The sequence below is a fragment of the Bufo gargarizans genome, chromosome 1 (genome assembly GCF_014858855.1).
Source record: "Bufo gargarizans isolate SCDJY-AF-19 chromosome 1, ASM1485885v1, whole genome shotgun sequence".
Classification (NCBI taxonomy): domain Eukaryota; kingdom Metazoa; phylum Chordata; class Amphibia; order Anura; family Bufonidae; genus Bufo; species Bufo gargarizans.
In genome coordinates, this window is record NC_058080.1 from 513935053 (window position 1) to 513958065 (window position 23013).

Below are 23013 nucleotides of genomic sequence, written 5' to 3' on the forward strand. Positions count from 1 at the left end.
GTGGTGCTGTTTCAGGGGGAAAAATGGTTTTTTTTTGTATTTTCATACAAACCCCTTTAAACTCAGAGTCAACAAAGCACTCTACCAGAACCAGGATGTGGCATTTATTGACCATCTTACCTTCTGACAGAAGTGTCCTATACCCCGTATCTTGAAGGACCCTACTGGTTGAATGTTTTCCAGTTTCATTAGGACTTGGGTACCAGCCAGCTTGGAGAGAGCTAAACTCTCCTTTAGTGGACTAACAAAGTGAAAAGGAGTTTCATCTTGGGAATCCATCACTTCTAGGCATAAAATATCTGTTATTAGAAAAGATACAGGATATGGTTCAACATTAACAGGAAACTCAGGGGAAATGTATCATTCCCTTATGACTTTTTATTAAAAAGTTGAAAAAACACTTTTTTTTTTGTTGGAAATGTTATTTTTACTTTGCCCTTACCAGTTTCCTATAAGTGAGCGTGGTGAGGGTGGGGGCGGGCGATCAGTCTTGGCACATGCATCATCATTTATGCCAGAAACTGAAATAAACAATGACCGAAATCTACAGCAGCTTCGAGGTGCCATACATTTCATTCTGGCACATGGACTATTGGAGAAGGCATGTCATTTATAAAAAGACATGTGCCTAAATTATGTCTCCTCTGGCAGCGCAGATGCTTACGTGCTACGCTGATCTTGATAAATCAGGGCCTTAGTATTTTAGTGGGAAAATAGAAAACAATAGAATACATTTACCCAACAGTAAACCATTAACCTGCCATCATTACCATCTGTATAGTGAGGATTCAGTTAAATACCTCATACTTCACTCATATGCTTCTTATAGAGCAATTGAAAGAGCTGCCCGTTTTCTGAAAGGAAACCTCTCATGAGGATTCAGGCCCTCAAACAGCTACCAACCTGTTGCTCAGGATGGTGACAGGTTCACGGTGATGTCCTTCTGCGGTACACTGCAAACTGCAAAAGAAAGAGTTATACATGTATTTTTACATGGATCTCTACATTGCCTGCATATGCACAAGGTATTGATAGGCCATATCCACGGCCACTACTAGTTGGGGCTGGTGTCACCATCAATATGTATAGAGAGGAGAAAACATTCTAGTGAGTCAGTGAGGTCAGGTTAACCTGCAAACAGAACAGATGCAAAAATGTAGTCCTGACACAACAGACTGTCCTGGAGCAGACACCAACCAGGGCAAGGCAGCAAAAGAAAACCTACATAAGCAGGTGAGTAAAAGGAGACTAAAGAGGGAGTGTAGAGTTACCACCATTGTAGAATTACTGTTGTAAGAAGACCACTAAGTATCCATTGCTCTGTGTTCAGGAGTATTCCTCTGATGCCTGTACACACACACTGCAGATTGGCCATATGTGTGAGTACACTGCCCAAATCTCACATCAACCTGTGCAGAGAGTTGGCTTGCCGTTAGGAGGACCGCCCTGTTTGCATTGCATTGCTTTATGAGAAATGCTACACCCCATGTTTGGATGTATAAAGGGGTTGTCACTTCAGAAGATGACATTTATTATGTAGACAAAGTTAATAGAAGGAGCTTACTAATGTATTGTGATTGTCCATATTGCTTCCTTTGCTGGCTTAATAAATTTTTCCATCACTTTATGCAATTCCTGTTTCCAGGTGTTATGACTGTGAGATTGTGAAACAGCTCTTATTGCATGAACACTGTTATTTTGCTGTTTGGCCACAAGAGGCCGCTGTTTCCTCACACAGCTAAACAGACTGCTCAGATTGAAATATTCATAGGAGGTGGAGCTGTGTGTCTAGAGGAAGGAAGCGAGTGTCCATTTTAGTTGCAGACTGGAAAAATGTGTGAGAGAAGAAATATATTAACATCCTAGCATAGAATCACCCTTTTGCAACCAGGACTGCAGCCAAGTGAAGCTGAGCGTGTCAAGGACCCGGGTCCCTTCCAGGAGAAGGAGTACAGCTGCCAGGATCGCTGATGAGAGCTGAAGAGCAAAGCAATGGACCCTGCGGTACCGCACGTGTGTTTGATCAGCCTTTGTTCAGTTCACAGTCCTCAGCTGAGGCGGAGCAGACCCAGGTTGGTCTAAATACTAGAGTCTGAGATCAAACCTGCCAGTAGTTAGTTAGTGTTGCTGAGTGGCAGGCTACCAAGATTTGCTGTTTGTTTATCACAAAGACTTATCAGTTAAAGTTCTGGTTCGCTCCGGAGAACAGAGAGGACTTCACCATAATTGCCAGTTACCCCAGCGTGTTTATCGGGAGTGATATATATTAGGCATGTGCCACATTACCAGTTTTGGGGAAAAGGGAGGGGGATAGTACTGTATAGTCTGGTAAGATTGTAAGCTGCTGTGTCGCACCGCGGGCTAGCCTGTATCTCACACACACACACGATTGTTCCTGTTCTTCAGGGTAATAACAGGTATGGCGAGGCAGAGTTAGATCTGCTCGCAGTAGGTAAATTGCAAAGAGTTTTCCGGCTACCATCGTAGGGCGCAATGCTGTGCGACAAAGGGGTCTCAGCCTCCGGGCTGAGTGTATGTATTATGTTCACTGCATTTGGGAGTGTGTTTGATATCCCGTAACAGTAAAGCAAAGTCTGTTCTACAAGAGCTGGTGTCAGAGTCGTTTTCTTTGTTCGTGACTTCGCTGTATCCTGGGGAGCCCATCCTGGTACATGGCTTACATGACCACCCTGCAATCCAGCAGAGGTGGCCATGCTTGCTCTCTATAGAAAATAGCACTGGCCTCTTTGGTGGTCGGGACTGTGGTAGCATGCATAGGCACGCATGTGCAGCAGCTCCTGTCCCAGCCACCTTGTATCTCTGCTGCAGCTGTGGCCATAACCCCTGGAAACTAGCAATACAATCGAAAAATGAATCTAGCCAGCAAAGGAAGCAATATGGACAATCACAATACATTAGTAAGTGGCTTGTATTAACTTTCTCTACATGATAAATGCCATTTGCTGAAGTGAGACAACTTCTTTAAGTACAGGTCAGCTAGAAAAGCATAGTGTGAGGAAGACTACTTGAAAGAAATACTTTGGCCTATTAACTACCTATGCAGCCGTGAAACTTGTAACATCTGTGGAAAGTGAACCAACTGCCTGTCCACTACATGCTAAAAACTGTCCTGATCTGTTTGCATATGAATTCTTCAGTAAAGAACTGTTCTGCTGCACAACTGCCTCCTCATTGCTTCCTGCAGTACTAACACTCTGAAAAGTGTAGGTATCTTGACCAGGAACCCTGCCTTGCCTCTCAAAGCCGTGAACACCAAAAGGTATCTCAACCATCATCAGTCAGGAGAACCCCAGAATCCTTTTTGAGAACAGTACAGGCGGAAGAAGAAAAAGAAAGGAGAGATACTAAAAAAAAAAAAAGGGAAGGTAGGGAGAGCAGTGTTCACATTTAAACACACCAATGGCGTTGAACATAAAAAAGCCATTATGAATATTTGCCATCTCCTTGTATATGATGAGGATTTGAAGGAAAAAACAAGAAATCCACCACTAGTAAGTTTTAGGAGAAGTCAGACATTAAAAACAAGATAGTACATACCAACTTTGAGAGTAGAAAGGAAAATTGGCTAGAAAAGGGAAATTGTAAATGTGGCCAATGTACAGCCTGTAGGTACATAATAAAATCTAGGAATTTGAATATTGGAGGAGTGAAGCACGTAGTAAGACAATTTATTTCATGTAAAACACAGTTCCTGGTTTATGTGATTTTCTGTCCATGTGGAAGGTTCTATATAGGGAAAACTATAAGATGCCTTTATGTAAGGTTCAGAGAACATAATAAAATCCATAAAAACAGGGATAGGTTCACCAAGATTAATCGAACATGTGGAAGAAGCACATGGGGGGGGGGGGGGGGACAGTAATGTCCTCACATGCGCAGGTATAGAAGTAGTGGGAATGTTGTAAAATGGAGGCGATAGCCATCGCCACCTACTGCAGAAGGAGACCTCTTGGATAATTAAAACGAATGCTACAGGACCTTTGGGTTTAAATGATAAAAATGATCTAGCTGTCTTCATTTAGTAATTTATATCAATAGAGTTTTGTTTTTAGATATATGCATGTCGTTGTGAACGTGATGACATCAGTCGCAAATAAAAAGAGAAGGACGCACTGACGCCATCACATGAGTGGCCAGACGAAGCGCAGCCCGTGCGAAACAGACATCGCCGCCTGTGACTGAGTGTATGCCCGCATCCGCAACCATGTTTTTATGCTTTGAATAAAACACTGAAAGAATAGGGTGAGTGCCGCAATTTATTGTTATCTATTTTTCAAGAATTTAGGAACCACAACAACTCACCACAAAGTGACAGAGCGCGTAAAGCTACAGAGCTGGGTGCCCAAGTGCAGAGGTGCATAGTGTATAAAAGCCTCCAGTGCTCTGCTGCCTCCATAACTGCAGAGCTCCAAACCTCCATTGGCATTAATATCAACACAAAAACTGCACACTGGAAGCTTCATGGCATGGGATTCCATGGCTGAGCAGTTCCACGTAAGTCTTACATCAAGTGCAGTGTTAAGCGTTGGATGCAATGGTGGAAAGCGATGGCATGAATAAACTCTCAGGCAGTGGAAACATGTTCTGTGGAGTGACAAATCCAGTTTTTTGGGCAGTGTGATGGACGACTCTAGATATGCAAATTCCAACAGAATGTTACCTGTCTGACTGCATTGTACCAACTGTTTGGTGGAGGAGGAATAATGGTATGGGGTGTTTTTCAGGGTTTGGCCTGGGCCCCTTACTTCCAGTAAAGGGAACTCTTAATATTTCAGCATACCAAGACATTGGACAGTTGTATGCCTCATACTTAAAAGAACAGTTTGGAGAAGTCTCTTTCTGTTCCAGCATGGCTGTGCCCCAGATCACAAAGCAAGGTCCTTAAATGCATGGTTGGTTGAGTTTGGTGTGAAAGACCTTGACTAGCCCACACAAAGCCCTGACCTCAACATCAAGTAATACCTTTGAGATGAACTAGAATGGAGAATGGAAGCCAGGCCCTCTCCAACATCAGTGTCTAACCTCACCAATGCTCTTGCTCTTGAATGGGCAAAAAAATCCCAGGCACACTCAAAAATCTGGTAGAAAGTCTTCTCAGAAGAGTGGAAGATATTTTAGCTGCGAAGAAGGAATCAACTCCATATAAATACCTATGAATTAGAATGGGATGTCATAAAAGCTCCTGTAGGTGTCCCAGTACTTTTGCCCGTATTGTATATTGAAATTCTACAACCTAGAAATCCTACAGTATCTAGTATCAACAAAATTGGTTGTCCCAGCTCGACAACAGATATCTATTTTTCACATTTGTACATGTACACTTTTTTATATTGGCTTGAGTACAGATACAAGCTTTTGAGACTCCTTACATCTCTTCATAAGGGCTTGTTCACATAACCATATTCTTTCTGTGTGCTATCCATGTGCTAAACAGTCTGCATATAAATAGCACACTTATGGCTCGTTCACACGACCGTTGGTGTCCCGTTCCCGTATTGCGGACCGCATTTGCGGGCACCGTTCCGTTGTCATTCCGCATCTTGGATGCGGACCCATTCATTTCAATGAGTCCGCAAATCCGGAGATGCGGAACGGAACACTACGGAGTGCTTTCTGGGGTTCTGTTCCGTGCCTCCGCACCGCAAAAAATATAGAACTTGCTCTATCATTTTGCAGAATGGAGGGATCGCGGACCCATTCAAGTGAATGGGTCTGCGATCTCCATGCGCCTCCCCATGGAAAGTGCCCGTGCATTGCGGATTGCAATTTGCGGTCCACAGCATGGGCACAGGCTTCACACGTTCATGTGAACGAGCCCTTACCCATAGCAGTAAGTGGTGCTATTCACGCCACCGAGATCTCAGAGCATGTCCTATTTTGAACTGGAGACCAATGGATAAAATTTTCTCTAGCATTTGCCAGGTCTGTGTCCTACACTTACATATGGACCTCACTGCCATGTTAAAACTAATCTTTGTGCTGCGGCTTTAACTTTTGAATGATTGTTAATACGGATGTGTGAATAAGCACTAAGGGTACTTTCACACTAGCGTTATTCTTTTCCGGCACTGAGTTCCGTCCTAGGGGTTCAATACCGGAAAAGAACTGATCAGTTTTATCCCCATGCATTCTGAATGGAGAGAAATCCGTTCAGGATGCATCAGGATGTCTTCAGTTCAGTCACTGAACGGCGTTTTGGACAGAGGAAATACCGCAGCATTCTGCGGTATTCTCTCCATCCAAAATTCCGGATCAGTTGCCGGAATGCCGGATTTGGCATTAATTTACATTAAAATGTATTAGGCTGGGTTCACATGGGCGTGTCCGGATTAGGTCCGGATGCGTCTAGGTGTATTGCGGCAAACCCGCGCGATTAGGTACGCAGTTTTGACTGCAATTGCGTTCCGATGTTCAATTTTTATCGCGCGGGTGCAATGTGTTTTGCACGCGCGTGATAAAAAACCGACTGTGGTACCCAGACCCGAACTTCTTCACAGAAGTTCAGGTTTGGGTTCAGTGTTGTGTAGATTGTATTATTTTCCCTTATAACATGGTTATAAGGGAAAATAATAGCATTCTGATGGTGATGGACCATGTGATTGGAGCATGTGATCTGACGTCACCACAGGTCCTAGCCGGTAATTCATCATTAAAGAAGTAAGAAGAGACCGGGAACTACGCGATCAAGAGGAGAAGGTGAGTTAATTTTTTTATTTTTTTAACCCCTCCAGCGCTATCTTACTATGCATTCTGTATTCAGAATGCTATTATTTTCCCTTATAACCATGTTATAAGGGAAAATAATACAGTGAATAGACTGTCACCTAGCAACCATGCGTGAAAATCGCACCGCATCCGCACTTTCTTGCGGATGCTTGCGATTTTCACTCAGCCCCATTTACTTCTATGGGGCCTGTCCTGCGTTAAAAACGCAGAATATAGAGCATGCTGCGATTTTAAAGCATTGCAGAAGTGATGCGTGAAAAAAAACACTCATGTACACAGCCCCATAGAAATGAATGGTGCCGGATTCAGTGCAGGTGCAATGCGTTCACCTCCCGCATTGCACCCGCGCGGAAATCTCGCCCGTGTGAACTCAGCCTTAGTAAAAATACTGCAACTCAGTAAAAATACTGCAATGCCGGATACGCAGACCGGTAAAAATGAGCAAAAAAAATTGAAACGGATCTGTTTGTCCGTATGACAAACAGAGAGACGGATCTGTTCTTGCAATGCATTTGTGAGATGGATCCGGATCCGTCTACAAATGCTGTTCGTTTGCATGCAGATTGCCCGATCCGGCAGGCAGTTCCGGCAACAGAACTGCTTGCTGGATCACTCTGCCGCAAGTGTGAAAGTAGCCTAAGGCATTGTAAGCAACTAAGCATATTATGAGGAAGTGACATGTTTCAAAGCATGCAGAGGGAATATACTCAGTCAATAAAAAATGCATCATACAAGTACTATTGGGAAGGCTAACGCTACCACATTCTAGTCCTGCACCATCTGTGTATAACAATGTAATAAGTACCATTTACTCGCTGCTCAGTAATCTTCTCTCACAACATCATCTACAGCAGAGCTCGCACTACATTTATTCCGGAAGAGTAAAAATACTCCTCTTACCATTTTTGAGGAGTATTTTTAGCCGAATTGCAGTTATTCATATACTGTATATATAATACTTAGGCTTATATAATATTAAGGGGTTGCTATTCATGCAGGGAAACCATTACCAGTCTCCTTTATAACATCTTCAATACAGAAATAGCAAATTTTGACCATTTTTTATTTCTCTCTCAGAAGACTGAGTCCCTACCTTTCTTGAAGCACCAAATCTGTCACTTAGGGATCGGAGCGGTAGACTGTGCAAAACTCAATGCAATAAGAACTGAACAGGGAGGTCAGCTCGTTGTGGCAGCGAGCAGTGGGTGGCTTGGTGGCAGCGGGTGGGGTCTGGGACGAATGCACAGGAGGCAGCTATAGGACAGTCCTATACACAATATATTGGACTGTTGCACAGTATAGTGTACCGTATAGACCTCTCTGTGATCACTGGACACTGCGCTCCATACATAAACGGGAAAATAGAACTTACATAGAAAAGCTAATAGCCAAGAGCCTAAAGAAAACCCTGTTTCTGACCCTTATGTTAAAACATAACTTTCATTTGATTGCTCTAACACCTAAACACCTAAAGGAAAACAGGAATTTTAAAAACCTGCTGTTTCTCTAGTTGACCTTATGTTGATAGTAGTGTTAATAGAGTCTCAAAGATCTGTAAAAGTAGGGTAGCTGCTTTTACAGACCTTTGAGACTCTATTAACACTACTATCAACATAAGGTCATCTAGAGAAACAGCATAAAAACATAACTTTCATTTGATTGCTCTAACATAAGGGTCAGAAACAGGGTTTTCTTTAGCCTTTTGGTTATTAGTTTCTCCATTCATAAACCTCCACATGGAGCTCCCAGCAGCAGATAGGAGCCTGCAGGGCACTTCTGGTGTGACATCGAATGGGCAGATGCTCCTATCCCACCATGCTGTCCCTGGCACTTCATCAGCAGCCAGCGATGGCACAGGGGTGGCGCGCTCCCCGTTTTCATAATAACTGAAAAGGAAGCTGCTGCAGCTTCTGTGTTCAGCGCGTTGGAGAAGGGGGGGGGGGTGAGAGGATCGGTCAATGGCGTGGCAGCCCGCTGATACTGGCAAATCAGCAGCCTCCTCAGCAAAGCTCTGCACTGTACGGAGCTCTGTTATCGGAGCTTTCAGGCACCAGCGGTATTGCCGTGCTGCCTGTGCCGTTCACAGCGCTCATGAATGGCAGTGAAATCATCGTGCGTATTCATACGCATTAGACATTTTTTAGGGAGTAAAACTGTCTGTACAGGCGTCTCTGACACTTGTACAGGCGTCCTCTGATCTACAGTATGTGAAAACTCGGCAGAAGACGCCATGATTTTAGTAGGTTTTGTAGTTCACAATGCGATCTCAAATATGTAAGAAGGAACATTTTCTGCTTTGTGAAAAGATTAAAAGATTTCCTAGAATGACTGTGTTAGTGTGCAGAAAGTATACAGAATCTATACCCATGCCGTTACTAGACCCCAGATCTCTTTAGCCATACCTTAGCTATTCACCAGCGTCTGTAGGACTAGCTTCTTGCTTCTTACCTTGGTCAAGGTCCTGAAGGGTGTGACATGAGGAGGGAGGGAGCTTCCAGATCACTGGAATGTCCGTCATAAAAAAAGGATCTGTTTTAGACTGCACTTAATACAATGTATTATGATCAATGTCCATATAAACCGGAGGTCCCCATCCTTTTGCCTGTTGTGAGCCATATTCCACTTTCAGTGATGGCCGAGAGCAAAGGACAATTTCAAAAATAAAGGGGAGACATTTTGAATGTGGATAAAGAAAAAACATGAAATTACAAACATTTGCTTAGAAATATTTCAGTCTTAAATGCAACACTAGTATTATACCAACCAAATTGGTACTGTTTGGTGGTAAATCTATTAGGTCTGCAACAATGTCAACTGCCAGGACATATGGTCATAAATCAGGTCTGCCATGGCAAGCCACACAGCAGAGGGTCATGACCCACTGGTTGGGGACAATCGATATAAACAGTTGTAAGAATTTGTATACACTGTATTATAAAGGGCTGCTTCTTCTGTAACCTAACACATTGAGCAATGCTTGTAGATATTTAAGTCAAGTTGATTTTGTGGCGTCCTATGTTCTCCTAAAAGAGCAGGAATGGCATTCTATCCTGTACCAGTCGCCGATACAGCAACTATGTCCTTACCTCTGTGTTATTCAGTCCTTGCATGGACTTTTGTACTCATTTCATTCGGAAGCCGAGTACTTATCTGTATTCTGCAGAGTCAGGATCTCATGATTAACAGAATATCGTGTAACAAGCTGACCTGTAGCCATCCCGTCATACTGTCCATTCTAGTAAGGATTTACTATAATATATTTCCTATATAAAATACATGTAGAAAGGCTTAGTCTTAAAGGGGCTGTCTCACTTCTGCAAGTGGAATGTATCAGGTAGAGAAAGGTAATGTATCCAGTGTATCTCTAATGAATTGTTATTGTCCAAATTGCTTCCTTTGTTGGCTTGATTCATTTTTCCATCACATTATACACTGCTTGTTTTTTTTTGGTTACGACCACCCTGGAATCCAGCAGTGGTGGTCGTGCTTGCACACTGTAGGAAAAACCAGCGGTCTATGATGCGCACTCCCATAGTCCCAGCCACTAGAGAGCCTGGATCTTTTCCCTATAGTGTGCAAGCGCGGCCACCGCTGCTGGATTGCAGGGTGGTCGTAACCATGGAAACGAGCAGTGTATAATGAGATGGAGAAATGAATCAAGCCAGCAAAGGAAGCAATATGGATAATCCCAATATGTTAGTAAGAGCCTTGTATTAACTTTCTCCACATAATAAATGCCATTTGCTAAAGTGTAATAACCCCTTTAAGTTTCAGGTATATGAGATATAGATTGTACGATCCGTACACCGCTACTCTGTACACTGAAATATATTACATTTCTGGACCCAATGTGGGTTCATTTAGTCATGCACAGCTGCCATGGAATATGTTAACTGCACAACAGTGCTTTTTCTAAAGGATGAAGCCTAAGCCATTGTATTGATGTCTCCGTGTAATTTACCATCAAGTGAGAGTCTTTAAAAGGCATACAATGTGCCTATGAACTAATTGTTATGCCAACAGGAAATGAATGAAAAAAGATATTCACTTACAAAGCACTCGGCTGCATTATCTGGCACAATATCATGTACAATGCTGAAGGACAACACTCAAAATATAATGCAAATATGAGCAAGTCATTTCAGCATCTCACTGCCTGAACATTTTGCCGCTCGGCCCTGTCTCCATTTAAACGGAACAAATTACAGTTCTCTGAATGTATGTCTATTTTATCATCACGGATGGAGCTCTGTATGGCCCATGGACGTAACTGCTGAATACTAATACACGTTTTATATAGTTCTATTTGGATCGCATAAAACATACAAACGCACCTCAATCTTTATCTTCTATGTACATATGGGTATATAACCAGGGGCGGATTGGCCATAGACCGTACAGGTTACATAATGACCTGATACTCTCAGCATTAATTAATGCTAGGGGCGTCAGGTACTTTTCACCTGGCCTTCTACTGTATCGCTGTCCTCAGGGGTGACAGTATTTTGTGCTGCAATGTGGTATTTGGTTCTGAGGTATTTTGGGCTGCACTAAGGTATGGCTGGTCCTGCCTACTTCTGTTGTCCCTGGCCACTTGTGTTGCCCTACCGCCTTTTAATTTGGACCCGACTACAATACGGGGCTATTAGTTTATTTTTCCAGGGCCACTTTAATTTCGCAGTCCACCCCTGTATATAACTGTGGAAACTCATGCACGCGGCCATATTATGGCTATGTACACCCTCATGAACATAAGGATCTGTGATACAGAGCCCACAGAAGTGTACAGGTCCATACTATTCAGTGTCAAACTGAGGTCTAGAGCTCACCAGTAAAATTCATTTTGGGAGCCCACTGTATGGCTACATGCAGGGGCGTAACTACCATAGTGGCAGACTATGCAACTGCTATGGGGCCCAGGGCAAGAGGGGGCCCAGTTGGTATTGTCTCCTCTTCTACTTGGTCAGGACTCTACCCTCTAAAGGAACAGCTTTTAGCATATGAAGCAGTGGAAAAAATGGCCCAAGGGTCATTGAAAGGGGTTTAGGCAGAAACCCTTCTGTCCTGTGTGGGGGGCCTGGTTTGATCCTTGCTATGGGGCCCTTACTTCTCTATGTACGCCACTGGCTACATGCATACATTACCTGAAACCCATTTGCAGATCCCTAAAACTGCAGCAACACATTTTTTCAGTAGTAGCCTGCTGCGTAGCCTATACCTCATACTGTTCTGTCACGGAGACCTTGTCTGTATCCTACTGTCAGGCTCTTGGACTAAGACCCTCTTAGCTATGGGAGCCATGAACACATGCTCACACAGCGGCAGGCAGCAGCAAGATGATTATGGGATCCCTGCAGCGACTTTCAGAAGGCAGGTCCCTGGGGTAAGAGGATAAGGGCTAGGCCGCCTCTATGCCTAGAAGCCTTCAACCTAATGCATCTATAATAATACACTGAGTAGTTTGATAATCTAACTATATTTATATATGGATGCAAAGGCTGGCTGAGATGCTGTAGACTGCCTATCTATATGTAGTGCAGTCACTGGGCTGTGACTGGGGTCCATCCTTGCTCACGGGCTCTCCAGGGAATTCAACTGTTCCCCTGTGGGCCAGTCTGAAGCTGACAATATTTCATGTAGAGAATAACGGATAATAGGGAGGCTCACTTGCTCACTGTCTGGAATTGGTGCTCTAATCCTGGATTGTCTCACCCAGGCATCAGGTTAAATTGTTATAATAAAAAGGGATTGGCACTCTATTTCCGGAATCACCTTGAGGCAAAGATTATTATAAAAATACTATTTTATTAGTGGGTGTCACCCATGTAAGTTTAAAAATAAAATAAAAATTTAAATAACACTCATATATAATCACTCAATGTACAACACTAAATAAAATATAAATACTCTAGAGATTGCAACTGATCTAAAATAGATACTAGTAGACAATATGGCGGATTCAAAATATAACTCTACGAGATAATGTTCATGTAGACAATATGGCACTCTGGGGGTATAAGTAGATGGAAAAAATTGGACAATATTTCTAATGGTCTCCCAATCCCAAATTCCAGTATTAAGGTAGAATATTTAATTCAGATTCCAGTCCTGAGTAAATCCTCCGGTGGTTTATCTTCAATAGTTGTGGGCAACATATATTATATTGCTGTAAAGCCTTAGCGCAAGTACATAGTGTATATTCTCATAAGTCCACTATGTAGCTGATTTCCAGACAAACAACTTCTCAGTCAGCCTCCTTATTACTGCAACAAATCTCCCTTCACATGAACTTAGGGTTAGTGGCTATGGGATCGGTATCTCATGCCGGCCGTGGCGTCCCACGTGTCTTTCGGCATGGAGCGATCTCACCTCAGATGTTGTATCAGTTGTATCTTGTGCACTGGGGATCGATGGATTCGGCTGTTTCCTGTGATGTCTGTGGTAAGCGTACCTCGTGGTCTGTATCGGCCAATTAGTCAGCCCTTGTGCTTGTAGCTAAAAATGTTGCGGAGCGTTCCGTGTAACTTCAAACTCATGAGTTACTGTACACTGTAATGTTGATGTATGGGGGGGGGGGGGGTCTGCAAGCACCAAACGCGTTTTGGGACCCTTGACTGGTCCCTTCTTCAGTGGTCAAAGTGGTTTGAGGAAGTCAGTGTTTTTTTTATTATGATGATAATATTTCATACAGAGGCATGCATAGCTATTCACCACAGACTGTAGGACTAGCGTCTTACATCCTAAGGTACCCATGGCTATGAGCCTATCAGCAGTTATCTCTCCCAATTCCCAAATGCACATACATATCCAGACTGGCTGAGCGTGTATGTGTTTTCAATGGAGACGGAATAGAAAGCCACTGCCAGACCTCTGGCTGTGCCTTATCTCATGGCAGAACCAAAGGATCTGCCATTAAACACACCCATCCTTTTTTACCCCAACATTATCTGTGGGGAAGAGTTAGAAGCTCACCGTCCATACACAGATACACCATACACTGTCTGCCCGTCCTGCTGAAAATAGTGAGCTCAGCAGGCAATAGTCTAATGACTGTATGGGGGAGCCTTTACCCTGGTCAAGTTCCTGAAGGATGTGCCAACATGAGCAGGGAAGAAACTTCTAGATCACTGGAATGTCTTTGTCATCAAGAGGATTTGTACTAAGATTACACTTGAGAATGTGTATCATGATCATTTTATACACTGTATGGACAAATGTATCGGGTCACTCCTTAATCAATGAATTCAGGTGTTTCATTCAGTCTCATAGCAAGAGATGTATAAATCCAGCCCCTAGCCATGCAGTCTAGAAGAATGTCTTGTGCTAAAGAGCTCCGTGAATTCCAGCGTGGTACTGTAATAGGATGCCGCCATTGGAACTAATCGCTTATACTCCACTGATTCAATAACTGCATGAATGCAATGTGCGAACTGTACAGTTTGGCGGAGGAGGGATAATGCTATGGGTATTTTTCAGGGGCTGGTTTAAACCCTTAGTTCCAGTGAAGGGATATCTTAATACTTCAGTATACCAAGTCATTTTGGACAATTTTATGGTTCCAACTTTCTGAGAACAGTTTTGGGAAGACCTTTTCTGTTCCTGCATGACTCTGCCCCAGTGCACAAAGAAAGCTCCATAAAGTCATGGTTTGGGGAGTTTGGTATAGAAGAACTTGACTGGATGCACAGTCCTGATCTCAACCCCATTGGGACCAACACTTTTGGTATGAAGCAAAACAGAGATTGCGAGCCAGGCCCTCTCGTCCAACACCAGTATCTGACCTTAAAATGTTCTCCTGGAGGAATGAGCAAAAATTCCTACAGACACATTGCAAAATCTTATAGAAAGCCTCCCCAGAAGAATGGAAATTGTTTAGCTACAAAGGGGGGACCAACTCCAAATTAATGTCTATGGGTTTAGAAAGGCATGCCATAAAAGCTCCCGTAGGTAGAATGTGTAGTTGTTGCAACACACAGTATGTCTATGTAAAACAGCTTAGAATAATAACTGTCCTTAGGGTCCATTCACACGTCCGTTGAATGGGTCTGGATCCGTTCTGCAATTATGGAGAACGGGTGCGGACCCATTCATTTTTAAATGGGGCAGGAAAAGATGCGGACAGCACACAGTGTGCTGTCTGTATCCACATTTCCGAAGCGCGGCCCCGAACTTCCGGTCCGCAGCTCCAGAAAAAAAATAGAACATGCCGTATTCTTGTCCGCAGCTGCGGACAAGAATAGACATTTCTATTGGGGTGCCGGCCTGGTGTTTTGCAGATCCTTAATACACTGCGGACGTGTGAATGGTCCCTAAGGGGGTTGTCTCATCTGAGACAATGGGGGCATATCGTTAGGTGCGGGTCCCACAGCTGGTATCCTATCTCCTAAATGGATCCCCGAAAGTGGTGGAGCCACCCTCCATTCATTTCTATGGGGCCGCCGAAAATAGCCTATTTCCGTCAGGTCCATAAGAGTGAATGTGAGTACACCACACCATTCTATGGCCGCCGCTGGGACCCGCACCTATCAGACAATGGGGACATATCCTAGCAATATGCCCCCTTTGTCTCAGATAAGACAACCCCTTTAACAAGCTAAACATTTATCACAAAGTTGTGTACTGGTCTTTTATATCATAGAGCATTGGATCTGATATAACATAACACACTGAGCAATCCTTTAGGATTTTTTCATTTTCACAGGTTGAGAAGATTGCTGATGTTTTCGGGTCCTATGATCTCCTAAAAGAACAGGATTGTCATTCTATCCTATAGAAGCTGTTGATGCAGCAAGTGTGTCATTATCGCTGTGTCACTCTCTTTTGTGCTCGCTTCTTCCAGGAGCTGAGTACTTATCTATATTCTGCAGAATCACGATTTTATGATTAACAGAAGACTATGTAACATACTGACCGGAAAGTTATCCTCCTGAGTGTAGATCAACTAGAATATATTCCCAGTTATAGAATTTTATTTCACTAGTCTTAGTTTTCAGATACACAGGATGGAAGTTGTGTGAGCCATCCACTCAAACTACCATGTACTTTTTAGGACCCAATTTGGGGCTCAGAATAAAGATGGGATTATTGCGTTATGTGGATAGCTGCCACTGAATATGTTAGCTGCACGACATTATGACTGCTTTTTTCAGCTGTTCTGAAAATGTAACTCCCAGAATGCTCTATTCACTTATATTGAAGTTATAAAAACAGCCGAGTATGGGCATGCTGGGAGTTGTAGTTTTACAATGGCTGGAGTGCTGAAGACTGTTGAACCATGAAGTAATACCGTGTTTCTCCGAAAATAAGACAGGGTATTATATCATTTTTTTCTCAGAAAAAAGGGCAGGGCTTATTATCGGGGTAGGGCTTATTTTGGCTCCATGAACAACAATCACACATTTATGCTTCAACAAAAAAACATGGAGATCTGGCGCGAGAGATGACAGGGTGCTGATTGGTGGAGGCGGGGGAGGGAGCAGGACGCGCTCACCACCAATCAGCACCTCCAGCTCCAGGCAGCAGAGAGGAGAAGGACATCCTCCTGCTGGCTCATTGTTAGAACGTGTGGGCTGGCGGCAGTACAGGGTAGAGAAGCCGTCCAGCCCGACCAGCGATGTACCCATACGGTAGATGGATGCGCTGCTGCCGGCATCATTTTGCATTTAGTGAAGCGATGTATGCGAAGGCTAGCGGCTTCACTGAAGGCTTAGTGCTGGCAGCCTGCGCTGCTGTAACTCCTGCCCGCCCCCGCCTCCGATCAGCTGGGAGAGCAGAGATTTCCGGCGCCAAGGTTCTGCCCGCCCGTCCTGGCAGCTCAGGAGCCATTAGTGAGCGCTCCTGAACTGCTGAATCACCCACACATCCATAAATATAAAATTTATCTAGAGCTTATTTTTGGCATAGGGCTTATATTTAAGCCCTACTCCCCAAACCCTGCAAAATAGGGCTAGGTCTTATTTTCGGGGTAGGGCTTAATTTCGGGAAACACGGTACATCCAGACAGGAGATGCAAATGAATCACATGAATCATTCAAACATGCACCTTATTTTTTATCTATTGTTTGGCTATGTGAATATAACTGTTAGAGCTCATGCACACTGCCATATTATTGCTCTGCCCAACCTCCAAATACAGAACCCATAGAAGTCTTGATAATGCGTCTTTACTATAATAATATTATCCACTTGGCTGTTTGTCTCATGCTGTAAAGACAAACATATAGTTTCTTCCATCTGCAATGTTTAGCAGGTGAAACTGCATTTTATTGTCCTCTATTATCTTTTGAATCACCTGTGGTCTCTAATGGAAAAGGTACACTCCCAAAGTATACAAAGTAACACAACAGAAAAGGAGTGCATAACACACCAATGTAGTGTAATAAGAATCTAATTTTATTAATGTATCAATAAAAGATAAACATGATTTACAACACATATGAGTAAACAAGCAGGGTCTAGCCACAGTCGTACACCACCCTATTGTCAGCCCTGACACTGTGATGAAAGTGGATTTACCCCTAATGATCAGTAAAGGATAGAAACAAAATCCGGATAGATGTAATCAATCTGAGAGGTATAAAGTATATATGCAATTTGCAAATACCAGTGTGCCCCCCTATGAATAACGGCAATACTACCAAAGCTCAAGGCAAACAGGTCTAACCCTAAGTTCACACCTGAGCGTTTTACAGTGCGTTCCTACGCGCTGTAAAACACTCAACAAGGAGAAACTAATGCTTCCCTATGGGAATGGTTCTCACCTGGGCGTTTTACAGCGAGTACGATCGCGCTGTAAAACGCCCGACGCTCAAACAAGTTCTTGAGCTTTTTTGGGGCGTTTTGTCGCGCGTTCGCGTACATAGATATTCGGGAACGCGCGACAATGGGCGTTCGCTTGTCTCTGTATGCGCGATTGTAAACGCCGGTACATTCGCGCATACAGAGTGCTCCTTTCAGAACGCTCAGGTGTGAACCCTGGGTAAAGGCCAAGAGATGCACAAAATAGTACGGCAACATACCAGTATTGAAGGGGCTGACAGCAGGAGGAGTTACTGGCCAGGGGAAGGGGACGAGTTTAAAAAGTGCCGCTTACCAATCAAAAATCCCAATTTGGATCATGTGATGTATCACATGGCTGCGTGTCATTGCGCCCGCCACGTCAGACAACTTCCGCCCTTCCCCTGAGGCCGGTGGCGGAGAGGGCGGTCACACAGTGATGATGCTGATCGCCGTCGCCGCCACCAGACCTGCGCTAGAGAGAAAGGATGGAAGCGGACACACGAGCCGAGCGGACATGCGCACAAGTGACGCCGGTAAATCGCAGCAATTACAAACATTCGGGAGTTACTCAATGACACTTAATTGTATCACTGTATAACCGATGCGGAGGTCCCATATATAGCAGGTGATTGCAACACCCTCAATTAAAAATAGCATACAATGTAAAAGTGCTAAGTGCTAATAAAATTGTGCCATAAACAATCAATATCTTTTATTGATGCATTAATAAAATGTGATTTATATTACACTACATTGCTCTATTATCTTTTATTGATACTAAACCAATAAAAACTATTGAAACAGAAGTCTATGGGCCCATACAATATGCTCCTATTTCACAAAGTCATGCAAACAGGGGCACACCAACAATTAGGAAAGGTGAGGCAATTGTCTCAGGAGGCATCACCTAAGGACTAGTGGGGACAGTGGCAGGGCTGTGGGCAATGAGCTTTTCCATTGTGGAAGCGCTTATCTCTCTATACTCAAATGTATACAGTTGAATGCTACGGAGGGGCATAGGAGCCGTCTCACTGCCCTGCTGTCCCTCTGATAGGCCAGTGCAGTCGGCACTAAAGGGGGGGGGGTATTTTTGTACTGGCACACATTATAAGGGGAGCACTATGAGGACATCGGTTCTATTAGGGGCACTAAAAGGGTGTATGTTTTGTACTAGCACATGGTAAAAAGGGGCATTTTTGTACTGGTACATATTATAGGGGGGCACTATGAGGACACTAGTTCTACTAGGTGCACTAAAAGGGGATATTTTTATATTGGCACAATTTATAAAGGGCATTTTATTGTAGTGGCACACATTATAAGAGACATTTTTCTACTGGCACACACTATAAGGGGCATATTTTTGTACTGCCACTTATTTTAAGGGGACATATTTTGGACTGGCACATATTATAAGGGGGTGTTTTTGTACTGGCAGAAATTATAAGGCACTTTCTTTTATATTGGCACACATAAGGAGATTTTTTTTGTACTGGTACACATTATAAGGGTTTTTTATGTATAGGAATTTTTGGTACTGGAACCCATAAGAAGTTTTTCTTTGTACTGGTGGACTGGGGGTATTTTTTGTACAGGCACACATTATAAGGGGGCATTTTTGTACTGTCACAAATTATAAGGGGGGATTTTCTATAAGGAGGGGCACTGTGGGGACATTGATTCTACTAGGGGCACTAAAAGGGGTATTTTTATTGGCACACATTATAAAGTTCAATTTTTTGTAGTGGCACACATTATAAGAAAAATTTTCTACTGAAACACACTATAAGGGCTCATGCACACGACCGTTGTTGTTTTGCAGTTTGTTTTTTACGGATCTGTTGTTCCGTATCTGAGTTATTTTTTTCTCTGATTTAAGTCCTCTTCCGTTCCATTATTCCACAAAACATATCTGTATGAGATCAGTTTTTTTACGGATCAGAAACGGAAACAGTAACTTATTAATCACCAAACACATGAGCAATATGGGCTGGGCATAGCATTTCTACAGTATGGATCCGCAAAATACGGATGACATACCGATGTGTTCCATGTGCGTTCCGTATTTTTTGCGGACCCATTGACTTGAATGGGGCCTCGGACCATGATTTGCGGACAATAATAGGACATGCACAACTTTTTTGCGGAACGGAAATACGGAAACGGAATGCACAGGGAGTACCTTCCGTTGTTTTTGCGGACCCATTGAAGTGAATGGTTCCGCATACGGTCCGCAAAAAAAACCGGAAAGGAAGCGGAAAGAAAATAAGTTTGTGTGCATAAGCCCTAAGGGGAATTTTTTTGTGCTGTCAAACATATTCAGGGGGCATTTTTGTACTGGCACACATTATAAGGGTGGATTTTTCTTACCGGAAGACATCATAAGGGGGGCACTATGGGCACATAAGTTCTACTAGGGGCACTAAAAAGAGTTTGTTTGTTTTATTGACACACGTTATAAGGGAGCATTTAGTGTGGTAGCATACATTTTTTCTACTGGCACATAGGGATGAGCGAACCCGAACTGTATAGTTCGGGTTCGTACCGAATTTTGGGGTGTCCGTGACACGGACCCGAACCCGGACATTTTCGTAAAAGTCCGGGTTCGGGTTCGGTGTTCGTCGCTTTCTTCGCGCTTTTGTGACGCTTTCTTGGCGCTTTTTGAAAGGCTGCAAAGCAGCCAATCAACAAGCGTCATACTACTTGCCCCAAGAGGCCATCACAGCCATGCCTACTATTGGCATGGCTGTGATTGGCCAGAGCACCATGTGACCCAGCCTCTATTTAAGCTGGAGTCACATAGCGCCGCCCGTCACTCTGCTCTGATTAGCGTAGGGAGAGGTTGCGGCTGCGACAGTAGGGCGAGATTAGGCAGATTAACTCCTCCAAAGGACTTGATTAACTGATCGATCTGCAGCTGTGGATCATTGAGCTGCTGATCCTCAATTGCTCACTGTTTTTAGGCTGCACAGACCGTTTGTCAGTCTCATTTTTCTGGGGTGATCGGCGGCCATTTTGTGTCTTGTGGTGCGCCAGCACAAGCTGCGACCAAGTGCATTTAACCCTCAATGGTGTGGTTGTTTTTTGGCTAAAGCCTACATCAGGGTGAAGCTGTGACACCAAGTGCATTTAACCAGCAATAGTCTGTTCATTTTTTGGCCATATACAAAATCAGGGGCAAGCTGCGCCTGTCACCAAGTGCATTTAACCCTCAATGGTGTGGTTGTTTTTTGGCTAAAGCCTACATCAGGGTGAAGCTGTCACACCAAGTGCATTTAACCAGCAATAGTCTGTTCATTTTTTGGCCATATACAAAATCAGGGGCAAGCTGCGCCTGTCACCAAGTGCATTTAACCCTCAATGGTGTGGTTGTTTTTTGGCTAAAGCCTACATCAGGGTGAAGCTGTCACACCAAGTGCATTTAACCAGCAATAGTCTGTTCATTTTTTGGCCATATACAAAATCAGGGGCAAGCTGCGCCTGTCACCAAGTGCATTTAACCCTCAATGGTGTGGTTGTTTTTTGGCTAAAGCCTACATCAGGGTGAAGCTGTCACACCAAGTGCATTTAACCAGCAATAGTCTGTTCATTTTTTGGCCATATCCCAGTCTAATTCTGTCACTAAATCCATACCGGTCACCCAGCGCCTAAATACTAGGCCTCAAATTTATATCCAGCTAAATCTGTCCCTAGTGCTGTAGCTGGGCGAGTTATTTAGTGTCCGTTCAAGCACATTTCTTGTTCTGGGTTGAAATACAATTCCCAATTTAGCAATTTCATAATTTAGTGGTTCCTGCTATATCAGAGCTCTTTGAAATCTATCCCAAAAAGGGTATATAATATTGAAGGTGCACATAGGGTCATTCAGAATAACTTCACACACACCCGCTACTGTGTATTTCCAAGTCTAATTCTGTCACTAAACCCATACCTGTCACCCAGCGCCTAAATACTAGGCCTCAAATTTAAATCCCTCTAAATCTCTCGTTACCGTTGTCCTGTTGTAGCTGGGAAAGTTATTTAGTGCCCGTCAAAGCACATTTTTTGTTCTGGGTTGAAGTACAATTCCCAATTTAGCAATTTCATAATTTAGTGGTTCCTGCTATATCAGAGCTATTTGAAATCTATCCCAAAAAGGGTATATAATATTGAAGGTGCACATAGGGTCATTCAGAATAACTTCACACACACCCGCTACTGTGTATTTCCAAGTCTAATTCTGTCACTAAATCCATACCGGTGACCCAGCGCCTAAATACTAGGCCTCAAATTTAATTCCCTCTAAATCTCTCGTTACCCACCGCTGTACTGTTGTTGCTGGGCAAGATATTTAGTGTCCGTCAAAGCACATTTTTTGTTCTGGGTTGAAGTACAATTCCCAATTTAGCAATTTCATAATTTAGTGGTTTCTGCTATATCAGAGCTATTTGAAATCTATCCCTAAAAGGGTATATAATATTGAAGGTGCACATAGGGTCATTCAGAATAACTTCACACACACCCGCTACTGTGTATTTCCAAGTCTAATTCTGTCACTAAACCCATACCTGTCACCCAGCGCCTAAATACTAGGCCTCAAATTTATATCCAGCTAAATCTGTCCCTAGTGCTGTAGCTGGGCGAGTTATTTAGTGTCCGTTCAAGCACATTTCTTGTTCTGGGTTGAAATACAATTCCCAATTTAGCAATTTCATAATTTAGTGGTTCCTGCTATATCAGAGCTCTTTGAAATCTATCCCAAAAAGGGTATATAATATTGAAGGTGCACATAGGGTCATTCAGAGTAACTTCACACACACCCGCTACTGTGTATTTCCAAGTCTAATTCTGTCACTAAATCCATACCGGTGACCCAGCGCCTAAATACTAGGCCTCAAATTTAATTCCCTCTAAATCTCTCGTTACCCACCGCTGTACTGTTGTTGCTGGGCAAGATATTTAGTGTCCGTCAAAGCACATTTTTTGTTCTGGGTTGAAGTACAATTCCCAATTTAGCAATTTCATAATTTAGTGGTTTCTGCTATATCAGAGCTATTTGAAATCTATCCCAAAAAGGGTATATAATATTGAAGGTGCACATAGGGTCATTCAGAATAACTTCACACACACCCGCTACTGTGTATTTCCAAGTCTAATTCTGTCACTAAACCCATACCTGTCACCCAGCGCCTAAATACTAGGCCTCAAATTTAAATCCCTCTAAATCTCTCGTTACCGTTGTCCTGTTGTAGCTGGGAAAGTTATTTAGTGCCCGTCAAAGCACATTTTTTGTTCTGGGTTGAAGTACAATTCCCAATTTAGCAATTTCATAATTTAGTGGTTCCTGCTATATCAGAGCTATTTGAAATCTATCCCAAAAAGGGTATATAATATTGAAGGTGCACATAGGGTCATTCAGAATAACTTCACACACACCCGCTACTGTGTATTTCCAAGTCTAATTCTGTCACTAAATCCATACCGGTGACCCAGCGCCTAAATACTAGG

The 23013-nt window shown here is 43.3% G+C and overlaps 1 protein-coding gene across 5 annotated transcripts in view; it reads right to left on the reverse strand.

Moving 5' to 3' along the window:
• The window catches only part of SDSL (serine dehydratase like), a 73753-nt gene that overhangs the window by 10786 nt on the left and 39954 nt on the right, over nucleotides 1–23013 (reverse strand). The window contains exons 1-3 of one of the 5 annotated variants that reach the window (XM_044275326.1): nucleotides 9150–9211; nucleotides 904–960; nucleotides 121–284 (exon numbers count right to left, since the gene is read on the reverse strand). In XM_044275326.1, the coding sequence (XP_044131261.1) occupies nucleotides 121–279 (159 nt within the window). In that variant the 5' untranslated portion in view covers nucleotides 280–284; nucleotides 904–960; nucleotides 9150–9211. Of the gene's footprint in view, nucleotides 1–120; nucleotides 300–903; nucleotides 961–9149; nucleotides 9212–23013 lie in introns of those variants that run through there. The other 4 variants (XM_044275327.1, XM_044275324.1, XM_044275323.1 and 1 more) reach the window with 4 other exon arrangements.